The 15,265-nt window shown below is 45.5% G+C and overlaps 1 protein-coding gene across 1 annotated transcript in view; it reads left to right on the top strand.

Moving 5' to 3' along the window:
- Nucleotides 1-15,012, top strand: part of CCBE1 (collagen and calcium binding EGF domains 1) — a 199,050-nt gene extending 184,038 nt beyond the window's left edge. Inside the window, exons 7-11 of the mRNA XM_081262721.1 lie at nt 4,709-4,829; nt 8,815-8,954; nt 9,043-9,078; nt 10,146-10,181; nt 11,789-15,012. Of these exons, the coding sequence (XP_081118847.1) occupies nt 4,709-4,829; nt 8,815-8,954; nt 9,043-9,078; nt 10,146-10,181; nt 11,789-12,007 (552 nt within the window). The 3' untranslated portion in view covers nt 12,008-15,012. The remainder of the gene's footprint in view (nt 1-4,708; nt 4,830-8,814; nt 8,955-9,042; nt 9,079-10,145; nt 10,182-11,788) is intronic.
- Nucleotides 15,013-15,265: the final 253 nt, after the last annotated feature.

Raw genomic sequence — 15,265 nt, 5'->3', positions numbered from 1 at the left:
TTCATTTTTTCCCCCTGTGGTATGGGAAGGAAACAGGTGATTTGGTGAGAAAAGGGATTTAGAGGAATAGATGAAATATCTGTTGTTGAACTTCTGGGTCAGTTTCGGTTCTGTTCCAGCACTGGAAAAAACTAGAGCCAACCAGCCTGGGGTCTGGGTTTTGTTTTTTTAAGCTATTTGTATCCCAGCTGCAGGGACAGTTGGAGATGGGGGATGGCTACGGAGTCCCAGGGGAAGGAGACCCGAGAATGAGGGGCCAGTCTGGACCCTGCAGGTTCCATGGTGGCCGCTGGGGAGCCAGGGATCTCTTTAAACGAATAACCTTTCCTCTGGTGAACCACTAAGGGGAGAGTGAATCATGATTCTGGAGGTGTTGATGGAGCACCTCCTGTGCCCCACAGTGGTCTGGGAAATGAGGAACACGAAACGGTATGGAATGAAGTCCTGCCTTCAATAAAGATACTGTCCAATGGCACAAACGGGCCCACAGTGTAAGTCGACTAATAATGGCCAAAGGCAGTGGGCTAAATGGTCAAGCTCGAGGAGTCGCAGGTCCTGAGGTTTCAAAAGCCAGCAAACATGAGTAGGCTGCTCTGCCTGCTCCGTCTGGTACTGCCTTTGGTGTCCGGTGCATTTGCAGCTTCCTTGCCACCTTGATCTATTTATTCTGTAGAATTAACATTAGGATTGGTGGGAGGACTGATCCCAATATTAACGTGGCTAGATTTCTTGGCCAAATATATTAACGTGGCTAGATTTCTTGGCCAAATATCATAGTAGCCAAGAGGCTATTTGGGACAATGGTAGGAACACAGATTCTGGGAGGCGAATGGCTGTTTTTCCTTTCCCATCACTTGATAACTGTGAGACCCTGAGTTAGCTACTTAACCTCTCTGTGCCTGAGTGCTATAAAAAGGAGATAAGTCACACCTGCTACATAGGATTTTTGTGATCAAATGAGTTAATATTTACAAAGGACTTAGTGCCTACCACCTAGAAAGAGCCCTGTAAATGTGTACCAAATAACTAACATTGGCATTCCTTAGAACTTTACAGGCAAGCCGGGCGTGGTGGTGCACGCCTGTAATCCCTGCAGCTCAGGAGGCTGAAGCAGGAGGGTCATGAGTTCAAAGCCAGCCTTAGCAAAGTGAGGTGCTAAGCAACTCAGACCCTCTCTCTAAATAAAAAAAATTTTTTAAAAATTAGGGCTGGGGACGTGGCTCAGTGGTTGAGTGCTCCTGAGTTCAATCCCTGGTAACCCCCCGCCCCCCAAAAAAAGACCACTTTATAGGCAGCATCTCACCAAGTTGTGACCAACAGCTTGGTGAGGTAGATCCTGTTATGAAGCTAATATAAGATGATAGTTTTACTGATTGGAATCCAGAGGAAAGGGAGACTCTGCTTGCATTACTACATAATTCTTTCTGAACAACCTGGTCCGGCAAGCCCATTTGCTGAGTTTGTACAGATAGTTGCCTCTAACACCAGAACCTGCACCTCCCACTGGTCTTGCTGATGCACAGAGGAACTGAAGGGAACTGGAATGTGATTGCCCAGCAGGCTCATCCAGGCTGTGGGGTCAACCTTTTCTCGCTCACCTCCAGTCACCATAACAAAGTGCAAAGCCTCCTGAGAGGGGTGCTGCAGAGCAGCTCCCAAGTCTCATCCCCGGCCTGCTTACAAAATTTTTAGTAGGAAGACGTGATTATCTGGTTCAAAGCTCTAGTTTTGTAGATGAGAGAAAAGCCTAGAAGGGTTAAAAAAAATTATCTAAAGTCACACAGCTACTTGGAAACACCCAGGAGCAAGTCCGGGCAGAGCATTTCCATTTTGTTAATGACAGTGACCAGACACGGGCCCAGACACATTAAAGGCAGCTTAACCCTGGGGCACCCTTGTAGGTGGATGTGACAACCCCCTTTTTGATGGTGAGGAAATTGAAGTTCTGTGGCTTATCCCAAAACCTACAAATAGAGGCAGGGCTGAGATTGCAATATGAGTCTGCCTAGTGCCAGAGGCCACTGCCGGAATCTACTTTTCAGTGTCTTAGTTGGAAGCGGATAACAAAATTGGACCTGCATTCAGTATCCGTGTGGGGCCCCCCATCCTGCAGTTGGAGACTTAGGATCCCTTGCTTGTCGGTTCACTCCAGAACCAGGAACACCCATTTGTAGGTTGGAGCCGACTGTTGCTGAGATACCATGACACCGGCACTGTTTTAAATAAACCCCAGATCACAGGCATGTCCTAGCGGGAACTCTGAACCACGAGCCCTGGCCTGAAATTTTATGAAGATGACTTTCAGGTTGTACAAGATTGATTCCTACAGTTACTTCCACTGGATTCTGAATAATGATCATAGGGGAATTGAATGGGAGACATCTCAGCTGAGTGCCCTCCTTACATATTGTAAGGGAACCCTAGGTCTTTTCAAAACGTGGAAGGCAGTGGGTAGGTAGTCTAGAGTCTCTTAGCTCACAGACTTACATAGCTATCCATGCCCAAGGACAGGCTCCTAACTCCCTAGGAGTGTGTGCTCGGGAGCCCTAAGGATATCAAGGAGCCCATGGAAGACAATTTTGATGACTTTGAGTTCCCTGTCCCCAGAGCACCCTTGTACTTGAGCTAACTTCAGTCCTCTTGAAGTGCAGGACCAGTCCTGCCTTAAATAGGACAGCTGGGGAGGCCGGAGTGGGGATGGGCCCTGTTGACTCCAGGAGAGCCTGGCACCGGCTTTGTGGGGGTGTGAGGAAGATAGGGCAGGAACTACCCTATTTGCCTTGTGGCTCTCTTCCTCCTCGTCACCATTAGTAGGGATGTCACCAAGACGTCCTGTTGAGCTTTCCCATGGCCTCGTCTTGTAAACAAAATATCAAGTGCCTTGTTACAGGGATAATGGGGGTTTGTGAGACAAGGGCAGTCGCCTTATGAAGGGGCTGGAAGAATTCATTTTCCTTGATGTGTCAGGTAAAGGTTGATGCCAAGGTGCAAACCACGTGACATAATGCTACCTTTGTAGGATGTCAGATTTCTTCCATGGGCAAGAATACCTGTCTGTGACTAAGAATCATCATCAGCTCTAAGGCTGTTTCAGGGCCCCAAACCCAGCAGGAGAATGAGATTGTGGCCCCCCAAGTTCTTCAGAACTGGGCTTCATAATGGGAGCATGGTGTACACTAGGGCCAAATCTCCCTGCTCAGAAACCAGAGACTGAAGTCTTTTTGAAGCCAGGTGAGAGCTTCCTGGGCTGCACCTGAACTTGACTTAGGGTCTGCAGTATCTTGGGAGGAGGAGGAAATCTCTGAGGAAGGGAGAAGTGACGAGCCTCTGTAGTTCAAATCAGCGTTTAAGTTTCTTCGTCCCAAAGCCATACTGCAGAGTTAACGTACGTTCCAAAAGGAGAACCTGGCACAGCTTTTAACTTGGTGCTCTGCGCTGGTGTTGATCCCCACTGGATATGTTTTCACAGTGGCAGTCGGCCACCCCAATCATGCACTGGGATCAGGTACCCCTCGAAATATCACCCAAAGATGGGTTCAGAGCCTCAGAGCACATCAGAGGTTACGGATGGGATCAGTTGTGTGCATACTTGAACCTGCATTTCCCTCTGAACAGAGGGTCTTCAAGCAGGGCCTTGTCTTGGAGGATGGATGAAAATGCAAGATGCTTTGGAAAATGGTGGAAATGCCCCCTTTCTACAGAACTCTGGGATACAGAGAAGTGTTCTCCACTGGATCTTGCCTCTCTGGATTAACTTCTTGGAGGATGAGACCAGGACCCCCACTTACCAAGCACTGTGCTCCCGACATCCACTTCCTGACTTATCAGCCCTGGAGGTGGAGCTCTGTCCCCTGTTCCATTTGCCAGGGAAGAAATTGAATCTGCAGCCTTTGTTTTCAGCAAAGTTTTCATGGATCCACAGTGGGCCCGACCTCTAGGAGCACAAAGGTCATTCATTCATGCAGTCCTCTGGCCTTTCCCAGACAGAATCATCAAAGACGGCAAGCAGCAAGGTGGATGTTATGTCCTTGGGTCCCAGGCTGAGAATCCAAATGCTGTGCTTCTGTCACTCTTCAGTGAAGGGTTACCAAGAACAGGCCGTGGTCAAAGGGGTGGGAGGTTACCAAGAACAGGCCGTGGTCAAAGGGGTGGGAGGTTAGTCTCCACCTTTGAAAGAAAGCCACAGCATTTGGGGGTACATTTTAAATCACCACAGTCACCACTTCCCACGTGTGCTGAAGGTCAGCCCTGAGTGGGTGGGTGAACCATCAGGCACATTCTCGGTCCTGGCTCCCAGTGCTGAGTATTCTTTAGGGACACAGACCTTTGGAACCTATGAACTAAGCGTGGAGCCTGGCACATAGGAGATCAATAAAAGTTTGAGCCAACTAACAAAAGTTTGAAATCAATTAACAAATTGGAAGTATGAACCATGAAGGTTCTGGTCATTGAGGGGCATGATGAGCACTAATCACATCTACGCAATCAGGCATCTATCTAGGTTCACCACTGACTAGCTGAGGGAGCCCATGCAAACTGTTCACATTGGAAGTCCCCTAGGCTGAGAAGGAATTCTTCAGTCCCTATGAGTCTGAACTAGAAAACAATCCAGGTAAGGCTTCACGGCCTCTGCACACAACCCAAGAGCTGGGAGTCTCTCTCAGTGGGGCTGCTGTTTTCTGACCTGGGTTTCCTCTCCTCTTTGCAGATTGCACTGCTCCCTAACAGTGCCGCTGAGCTGGGCAAATATATCACTGGTGACAAAGTGCTGGCCTCCAACGCCTACCTTCCAGGACCACCTGGCCTGCCTGGAGGCCAGGGCCCTCCCGGTGAGTGTGGAGAAGGGCCCAGGAGGCTGGTGGAGTGGCCAGCAGAGGCCTCCCAAGAGCTCATTTAGCTCATGTGTCACTGGGAAGCAGAATTGTGTCCAGGGAACTGCCACTAGCCTGTGCGAAGGGGGCATCAGGAGATGGCCCGTCAGCCTGAGAAACCCTTAGAACTGATAGTCGTTTGGGAAGGAAGGGTGATTGTCTTGAGATTGGTTAAGATTCCTCAAGATCATTTTAGAAACAACTGAGGAAAAAATTTGAACTTTATTAAGGGAGAAAATTTAACACATGCAAGAATAGAAAGGTCTAATCACTGTGGCCAGCTTCGTTTCTTCTATCCCTTAGTTCTTTCACCTTCCTGTATTACTTAATACATTTACATCTAAGTTTACTGTTTTATCTATTTCTCCTTGGAAGTGGACGTTGATATATTCAATAAATAAAATGCACTCAAGTTATAACTGGGTGAGCTTTGCAAAACTTGGTTGCACCCTTGTACCAAGGCCCTGTCATTCCAGAAAGATCCCTTGAGGCCACTTGCGGTCAGTACACTCTCCAGATCAGGGTATCCACTGACCTGCTTTCCTCCAGTGCAGTTGGCCTGTTGTGGGACTGCATGTCAGGAGAATCCTGGAGCTTATGTTCTTTTTTTCTGGCTGCTTTCACTCAGCATATAGTTTTGGAGGTTTGCCTTTATTAATTCAATGAAAATCCAGAATGTCCTCTCATTGCATCAGGAAACACACAATGAAAACTTCAAAATAGTGTGTGTGATATTTTATGAGGCCATCTAGAGATCAATAGGTTTTTTTTCCTTAGCAGTAAAGGAAATTTTGTATTAGGAAATCATTTTTTTAATATTTATTTATCAGGTGTAGATGGACACAATACAATGCCTTTATTTTTATGTGGTGCTAAGGATCGAACCCAGGTCCCACTTGTGCTAGACGAGCACTCTACCGCTGAGCCACAATCCCAGCCCCTTAGGAAATTATTTAAACCATTATATCCCTGGTCATCATTGCTTAATAGGGTGCTTGGTGTTAGGAATGACCTCCTGACATCCTAATCAGAAGGACAAGACACACACAGTGGGTGCAAACTGAATGAGTATCCACTTGCCAAGAGATGAGAATATGGTGCTTCCTGCCGTGGAAGTTCAAAGGAGAGATTACCATAGCCCAGAGCAATCTGGGGCTTGGGGGTTTGACCTGCACACAGAAGATGGGTAGAATTTGTCCAAGCCAAAGGGACATGGGAAAGTTTTAAGTTGGAAAGTCAGCAAGAACCAGCTCAGTGTTATTCCAGAAGGATTTTTCTCTCTGCTTGGGTCTTGGTCTTCTGATTTCTATCAGGCGCTCTGGGCCTCCATCTGTACAGAGCAGAACTGGCCCAGGACTTCAGTTTATCATCTTGTTCATTCCCTTTGCCTGAGGTTCTCCAGGTCACGACAGAGTTTCCTCCAGATGCCTCACGCAGCAGCCTATTGTGCCCTAAGCAGACTGGGGGGGTTCTCCTTACAAACAGATTCCTTGCAGTGTTTCCCATCCCTCTATTAGAGAATGCTCCTGCTTGGCTTCCCGGGAAGAAGGTCATCCCAGGCCAGTGTACACAGCCCTATGAGGGACAGATTGGCTGGCAGTTTTCTTAATAAATGAGTTGCTAGCTCTCTTCTCCAGCTCTGCCATCTGGTTTTCAACATGTTTTGAGCTGTCCAAGGTCCTTGATGGAGCATGGAGTGATTGAGGATGAGTGAGCTTTCGCAGTAGACCAGGAGAACTGCATGGAGCTTTTACAGGGGGAATGGCCCACTCTTACTTCCAGTGTTTGTGATGCTCTTTATTGGGATGTGTTAGGGCAGCTGGGAAGCTAATAGGATTTCTCTAAGTGAAAGTCCAGTCTATTTCCTGGAGCACCAACACAGGGCAGCACCCTGGGTCAGCATCCTTTGGCTTTGGTGGTAAGGGGGTGGCCCCTTATGAAGTGCCAATCACTTGTGCCAAAGGCTGAATTGTTGTTCAGGTTTTAGTTCTTGTTTTCAAACTAAAGCCAGAAATTCGTGGTTTTATATGAAATCTCAAAATTTTTAAATATAAGTGTTCAGACATAATAACACATAGGAAAACATGGGTAGTGTGTGTGCACGTACATTATATACATACACTACATATTCACACATTGCACCGAAAGTATAATAGTGTGTGGTGAGGCAAGCAGATAATTCTCTTACAGTGAAAGAGTACTGAGATGTTTTTGGAGGTCAGTGGTATAATGAGTTTGAATTTTACACCAAGGGGAATTGGTGTAGGGTTTTCTTCTCGGGCATCAGTGACACATAGCCTGTTTGCTCTACCGTTTGAGGATGCTCTGTTTTGCTTTTTGCTTCCTCTGTTTCATTTTGGATAATTTCTGTTGATATAACTGAGTTTCCTGGTTCTTTTCTCAGCTACGACTGGCCTGCTAAGTCTATCCAAAAAAAAGTTTCATCTCTAATATTGTGTTATTTCCATTTAACCATTTTTTTTCTCTCGCTTCCATCTTCTCCACTGTACTGTTTAACAGATATTCATTGTTATTTTAAAGTCCCTGATAATTCCAACATCTGGATCACCTCTGAGTCTAGCTCTGATAATTGTTTTGTTGATTGACAGTGCTTGTTTTGCTTTTGCTTTTTAAACATGTGCCTCAATTATTGATTGAAGGCTGAACATAGTTTGTGGGGAGAGAGTAGAAAAAAGTAGAGACTGCTACATAGTAATTACTTCTTGTGACCGACACCCTCTTTTGTCTGGTTGCCAGTAGGGAGTTGAATCAGTCTAAGGAGCAATTGAGCTGATTTTTCGTTTTGTTGTCACTCGAGTTATCCTCCGTGTTTTGTCATATTCAAGCTGTCCATTTCCTCCTATGGTGGGATATTGTTCCCTGATGCTTAGAGGGGGCTGAGGATGCTAGTAGGTTGCTGTTTGTACTCCCCTGTCGGCAGCTCCTGCCCACTTCTCGACACCCTTCAGTGGGAGACCTCTGGGCTCAGTACCTTCCATGCTAGAGTTGGGGAGGAGAGAACATCTTCAAATCTCCAGGTCCATCTGTAATCCTAACCCTGACCTGTGCATCTGAGCCTAGAGGTGAGACAATCTTTGCCACACTCATCCCCAGTGTGCCTTGTATGGGGGCCAACCTTGCACAGGAAAGCACTTCCCACCCCTCAGGAGCAGGGGATGTCTGTCCAGGGCCCACAGGAGGGCAAGTTGGCTGCCTCACCTCAGAGGCTTGAGGCTTTTGCACCAAAAGGTTGAAAGTGGGAAAGTTGCACAGTAGGACTCTAGAAATAAAATGCGTACAGAAGCATAAAGAATGGTGAAGAGCATACAAGGCTGGTGGAAAGTAAAGGGAGCCTAGCTGTGAGGCAAGAGTTGAGACAAACATAAAACTCATCTGTTGGGCCTTTGGCTTTTTAACACTCACTGTGCATGAGACACGATGCATAGTAGCATATATGTATCTAAAATCTTGTTAAATGAGATTTCTATGAGGAAGATTTCTTTAGAAATGAGAAACTGAGTTCCAAAGAGCTCCGGCAACCTAAGGATTCAGTATAGGGCTCTCTGATGGCAAAACCTGTGCTTGCAATGACTGTCCAGAGGTGGTAGCCACTGCCCTACATGATAGACAGGTTGGGAGCACAGACTGTTAGTGGTAAATTGGGTAGGAGCAGGTAAGGAGGGTGTGGAAATGGGGTTATTCTAGGAAGACACTCAGGTTTCTGATATGAGTGGACGGGCGACTGGTGGCCCATAAAAGAGGAAGGTAGGGAAGTCACTTTTGATCAGGTTAAGTTTAAAATTCCCAGGGGACAACTTCATGGGCAGGCATGTCAGAAGGCAAAGAGAAATGGCTAAAGCCTGGGCTCCTGGACACGCTCTGCAGCCAGAGCCCCTTGTCGTCCTCTGAGGCTGAGCACTAATGAGCTGTTCTTTGATTGCAGGTTCACCAGGACCAAAGGGGAGCCCAGGCTTCCCAGGTATGCCGGGCCCTCCTGGGCAGCCCGGCCCCCGGGGCTCAATGGGACCCATGGGACCGTCTCCTGATCTGTCCCACATTAAGCAAGGCCGGAGGGGACCTGTGGTCAGTATCTTATCAGAGATCCACTTAGCGCTAGGGAGAGGTGTCCCATACTCTTTCCTCCTGTTAAACCTTATCCTGTGTTTCTTAGGGTCCTCCGGGTGCACCAGGAAGAGACGGCTCTAAGGTAAGTCTTCTGAGTGGTCCTTACAAGCTGGAGCTCTGTTCCCACCTACTGCGCAGGCATCGAACAGCTCCACCAGCACCGTTTACCACCCCTCAGAGAGACGGCAAAGTTGACACACAGGTGGACAGGTTGAGCATTCCAAACCCCAATTCCAAAATGCTGCAAAATCGGAAACTTCGTGAGCACTGACAGAAAGCTCCCAAAATCCTAGATTTTAGTATTAGATTTTCAGATTAAGAAAGTTCCAACCAGTAAAGTCTGCGCAAATATTCCAAAATCTGAAAAATTCCATAATGGGAAAATCTTCTGATCCCAAGCATTTCAGATAAGGGATAACTCCATCTGTACTTTGCCCCCAATGCTAGGAACAAAAAATAAGAAGCAGTTTTCTTTTTTTTAATATTTATTTTTTAGTTTTAGATACACAATATCTTTATTTTTATGTGCTGCTGATGATCGAATCCAGTGCCTCACGCATGCCAGGCAAGCGCACTACCACTTGAGCCACATCCCGAGCCCCAGAAGCAGTTTTCTTAACATGTAGAACCAACCCTAAAATCAAGAACCACCACCACCACTCCTAAGATAGATGACCTCTGTATTTCAGATGAGCCTCGTTTGTGATCATTACATGTTTTCTCATTAACCAGTATTGTTTTGTAGGATGGTTTTTTGTGGGTCCCCATTTCTTTAGATGTTTGAGTCAACCAAAGGAGTTTCATTCTGTGTAGTTGGGTGGCTTCACTTTTGAGTTGTCGCATAAAGAAGTGGCATGCATTACTGGAGTTTGCTGCTCCAGGCACTTCTTCCAAATACGGTTGTTCCTCTTGATCTGGTTTGAAAATATATGGCTCTGGGGGAAATCAGCATGAGTGATACTTGACCCAAGAAGTTCTATTCAAATAAATGATCCAGAGTCTGCTTTAATCGTATGTTTGAAAGTTTCCTGTAGAAAAACTTTTTTTTTTTTTTCATGCAGGGAGACGATTATGGGTGAGGGTGTCTAGGTAGTGTGGTGGTGGCATCCATGTGGTCCAGAATGCTAATGCTGGCCTTTCTGTTTCTAGGGGGAGAGAGGAGCACCTGGGCCCAGAGGGTCTCCAGTAAGTGGCACTTACTCTTTGTCCTGCTTCCCCAGTGAGAGTGTTCTCAGGGATGCAGCTCTTGTCTTAAAAGTCTGTAAGTAGGTCTTAGTAGCAAACTGCAACTGGCCCTAAGACTGACCAGGGCTCTGTGGTTAGGCCAGGAAGCCTTTAGCAGATGATTTGGATTTATTTTTTAAATTTGCTTTCTGTTGTTACTTTTTCTTTTATTGTAGCTAATTTCCATATAGAATGTCTTCCTTTAAGCCCAGGATGTCATGAGTCTATGTCCAAGTATATTATAAAATATTTCAAGGAACTGGGATAGACATCTGTGGGCTATACTAACTTGGAACACTTGAATGTAGCCACTGCTGCAGTCACAGCAGGTCGAATGGCAGCCCCCTCCCAGAAGTACAAAGACAGGGCTGTGCTTGAGACCTGAGAATAAATTAGACACATACATGTACAGTGTCTGGCGGTTAAGTGTGAAGATCAGTAACATCCAAAAGTAGAGGAAATGTGTCGTTTCTGAAGAAAGACCAGGCACAATGGCCACGGAAGTAGGTGGCCTGGGTCCCTTCTCTGCTCTCCTACCTGTTAGCATTCTGAACATAGGCATGTCACATAGCATTAGGTGTTCATTCCCTCACCTGTGTGGTGCCAGTGGGGTTTGATCTGCCACATGCCAAGTGGTTATTTTGAGGGTCAGGGGGATACTGCAGTGTAAGGGCTGCCATTAAGCTGCTACCTGCAGTCACAACTGCCATTGGGGTGGTAGTGAGTGGGGAGTAAACAATTTTACCTTTAAGCTTCCCATAAGTCCAGAATATACGTGTTTGTACACTTTTTTTCTCTTGCCTTACCCACAACACTGCATGGAAATTAAGGCATAATGTTATATAATGATAAAAAAATATTTTATAGAAAAATGAGGAAGCTTTGTTTTGGTCTTTCCTGGTCAATGAGGAATTGGTATCTTTATACTTTCAGCTTTGTTTAGTTTGGAGTCATAGTCATAAAGGTCTTAATGATTTCATGTTTAAAAAATGAATAATGGCTAACAATTTTTGAAATTTTATTATGCACTAAGCCCTTCATTAATTCATTTAAATCTTTACCTATGAACCCCTGAAAACCTGTGAAATTGGGACAATTATTGTCCTTACTTTACAGATGGGGAACACAGAAACCCAGAGAAATGGAGTAATTTGCCCATGATCCTACAGGTTATGAGGGGCAGAGCTGGGATTCAAGCCCAACAGAATCCCAACCGCTTAATCACTATTCTCGTGCCTTCATGTATATTTCCCATATTTATTTGGAAAATTACCAAAGAATGTTATTCTTATGTTCGTTCATCTACCAGATTGGGTGTAGCCTAGAGTTAGGAGAGAGGAGAGATGAATATGCCACCAGCGCTTATCAGTGAGATATGGGGGATTAGCGGATAGTCCCCAGGGTCACAGACTACCCTCAAAGTCTTTACACTGACTCCACTTGGGGAGCAGTTACCCACAGGTAGTTGCCAGCAAGCGCCAGGACCAGCAGATCACGGAGCCACAGGCATCGTGGTACCACTCATGTCCATTTGTAAATTGCAACTGTGATTCCTCCCACCTGCACAGGGACCCCCAGGGTCTTTCGACTTCCTGCTGCTGATGTTGGCTGACATCCGCAATGACATCACTGAGCTGCAGGACAAGGTGTTCGGGCACCGGACTCACTCTTCAGCAGAGGAGTTTCCTTTACCTCAAGAGTTTTCCAGCTACCCAGAGAGCATGGACTTTGGCTCTGGAGATGACCATCCAAGGAGAACTGATGAAGCAAGAGACTTTCATCCATAGCACATCCCACAGCTTCACCCCAACGGAAGAGCAATGGAGGAAAAAAACCACTGGAGACCTAGAAAGGATATTTTCATCTTCTTTACTCTTGCCCTGCTTTCTCCCTACTCTTCTTCAAACACTCTTTTCAGAGTGCCCCACTGGACCTGCTAGAGACACAAGAAGAGATGGCTTTACATACTATTCAGTCAGTCAATATCGTGGTCTACATTGGGACTTTTCTTTGAAATTTCAGGAACATTTGGGTTTTCTGAGTTAACTCCTCCCCAACACCCTAAAATTGGGCATAATATTTAAGAGGGAAAACAGCAGGGTGAGCTTTAGAGAATGTGAGGCTATTTTTTAAAAATTGTGTTCAAAATAGACTAGACCATTCTTCCTCCAGTATCAAAATTGGGACTCTTCATTCAAAAAGGGTGGAGAGGACATATAGATGTACCTTAGTGGATAATTCTTTTTCCCCATGATTCTAGTAGATTTTATTCTATTGTTATTCAACCTCATTTCCCAAATTTGATTATAGAAAGAGAATTAAGGAGTAGAGATTAGGGAAGATAGAGAAGAATTACTACTCCTAGGTTACCACACTTTAAAATTTAAATGATTGAGTACATGCCATGCTTATCTAGGAAAATCCTACTAGCAGAAAGTTATTTGTAAGAATAAATCCCCTTTTCCAAAGACAATGAAATGCCCTGATTCACATTGGAACAATGAGCTCCTGGTGCCAGAACATTTTAAGCTATTTGATCAAAAGTATGGTCCAGCTCCATAAACCACAGCTTATATATTAAATGAGGTGACCAGAGGCCTTCAGGTGCCATTAGGCTGTGATCCAGGCTGAGTCATTGAACAGTGGGGCTTGAGGCTGGAAGATCGTCCCTGGTGTAGGTTGTTGGCAAAGGGACAGGGACCCCACTGAAGCCCTGTCGGCCAGTGCAGAAGGTAATGGGCTCCTCTTGGACATTAGAAGTCCTTGCCTAGAACCAGCCAAACTTTCCAACATGCCTAGAGTCACTCTGTTGAGATGATGGGAAGGGGAAATAAATGGTTTTCCTTGACAGAAATTTTCTTCCCGATATTCCCATTTTTCCCTAATTGAGTCTAAATTGCGGTTCTTTCGGCCGCCTTGTATATTTTCCCTTAGGAATGTGGGAAGCAGTTTATAAAGAGGTACATTTCCCGGCTTCTCGTGAAGTTGTAGTGTTTTCAGAGCACCCTGGGTCCCAGGGGAAAGCATGTTCCCAACAAGGCTGTCTTTGGAGCCCTGGGCACCAGGAGCCAGAGCCCAGCAGGAGGACCGGCTCCATCCTGACAGCACAGGGCCGCGCATGGTGTCGGCAGGCAGCCTACAGGTTTCTGAAGATGGACTTTTCTCCTGGGACACACAGAATGGCTTCTTCGCTACCTATTCAGGAGAACTCCGCCCTTACGTTGAGTTTCACGTGATCAGACTCACGTTTGCCCACATTGGGGTCTCCCACTTCCCATCCTGCTATGAACCCTTGCGTTCATCTCTGAGCAATTTGTATCGTGCTTTTGTCCATCTCTTCTCAGCCTACGACTCTTACCTCTGCTGTTGTGACACCTTGTTGGAAGACAGTCACTGTCGTTGGGTTTGTGTGCCGCTTTTCAGGTATCTTCCTGAAGAACACAGGGAAGGGGCTCTGTCTGCAGATCTCGGGTAGCATTAGTCTTTCTTCCCTCTTCACCACTGTTAGGAATCAGGACTGCGGCTGTGTTGAGAACTGGAATCGCCACAGTGGCTGCAACTTTTACAAACACTTGGCTACGCTGTTTTTTAATCTGGCCAAATCCCTTGACAGTCCACTAGCATTTTCAAGGTGAAGGCAAATGCACTTGGGGTGCATTTTTCTATCTCTTCTGCCTTAAGTCTCTCTGACCCTCATCACAGAGAACTTCATCATTCAGAGGCTCATGAAGAGATCAACTGTCCCTCTATGAGTCCCACCTGGGATACATTTAAAGTTTGCTTGTGCAACTGTGTTTAAAGGGTGCAGTGTAAGTATTTAAGAACCAATAAAACTAAACACAGGTCCTTCTTTTAAAAAAAAAATGAGGATTTGGGGGCTAGGGATGTAGCTCAGTGGTAGAGTAATTCATCTAGAATGCCTGGAGTTTAAGCCCAGCATTTTGTTACCTTTGCTGGTTTTTTGACAGTAAACTGTTTAGAAATGTAATCCTTATTATCAAATGCTAATAAAATGCAGTGTTTGACCAGAGACAACTTAGAAAATCAATAATCCTCAACTTCAAAACTTGGACACTATGAAACTATGTACTCTGTGCCCAAATTGTGTTTTTAAAGATAAGACTTCATAAGGTATTGTTATTTCTAATGTCTTTTAGGTATGGATTCTTAAAGTTTCACTAAGACTTCTCAAAGCCAAATAGAAAGGCCTTTTTTTTTTAATGGAGGTAAAAATTTGCCTGTTTTACTAAATTACTTCATGTTCCATGGGAGGAAGAGATCTTTGTACATTTCCTTGACCCAAAAGTGTTGCCATCAATTTTTTTTTTTTTTTGCGTCATAATTAAGGGTTTAGAATAGGGCTGTTTCATGTGTTCCCTATTTTTGGAAAATGGGAATTTTAAATATTGTAAACTAAAAGGCAAACCCTTGTAACTATTTTAAGGAAAACTCCCTCCCTAATTCCAGAGGGAGAAATGTTTTCTTATGCCAAAAAGGAGTGGGGTACAAGGAAATGCTGGCATTTCTTGCCTTCCGTGTTAATCTCAACACCTGCTAGAGTTAACTGACCAGAGTTGTGTCTATTGTGAGTCTCTGAAGCCTGACAGGTAAACAGATGTTGATTGGCATGGTGTGGGAGGGGGAAAGTCTAACCTGACCAGATACCACATGCAGAGCACCCTGGTTGCTCACCTTCCCTTTCCAAAGTTCATGACCACCTTGGCCCTGGGATAGACACTGCCAGGCATGCAAGGAACAGCTAGACGTGGCCAGGCACCAGGCTTTGTGTTCTCAGGCCATTGTACATCGCATCTGGGGCATCCCACCCCTCCACCTCCCCATTCCAGCTGCCCCACAGAGCCAGTCTCAGCAGCCTTATTCTACACACTGATCTTCCAGGCTCCATTCCTGCAAAGGAAAGTTATTTGCAGAAATCTAGGCCAAACAATTAGTAGAATAAAGATGTCTAAAGTTATTTATCATAAATTCAGGGAAATTGATGAAATTTTTCCTGGCATAGTCAGCATGGATGTTTCACAACAAAA

This window comes from Spermophilus citellus (genome assembly GCF_964194105.1).
Source record: "Spermophilus citellus genome assembly, chromosome: 12".
Taxonomy (NCBI): domain Eukaryota; kingdom Metazoa; phylum Chordata; class Mammalia; order Rodentia; family Sciuridae; genus Spermophilus; species Spermophilus citellus.
Note: the sequence above shows the minus strand (reverse complement) of the source record. Positions and strands in the feature narration are given on the sequence as shown.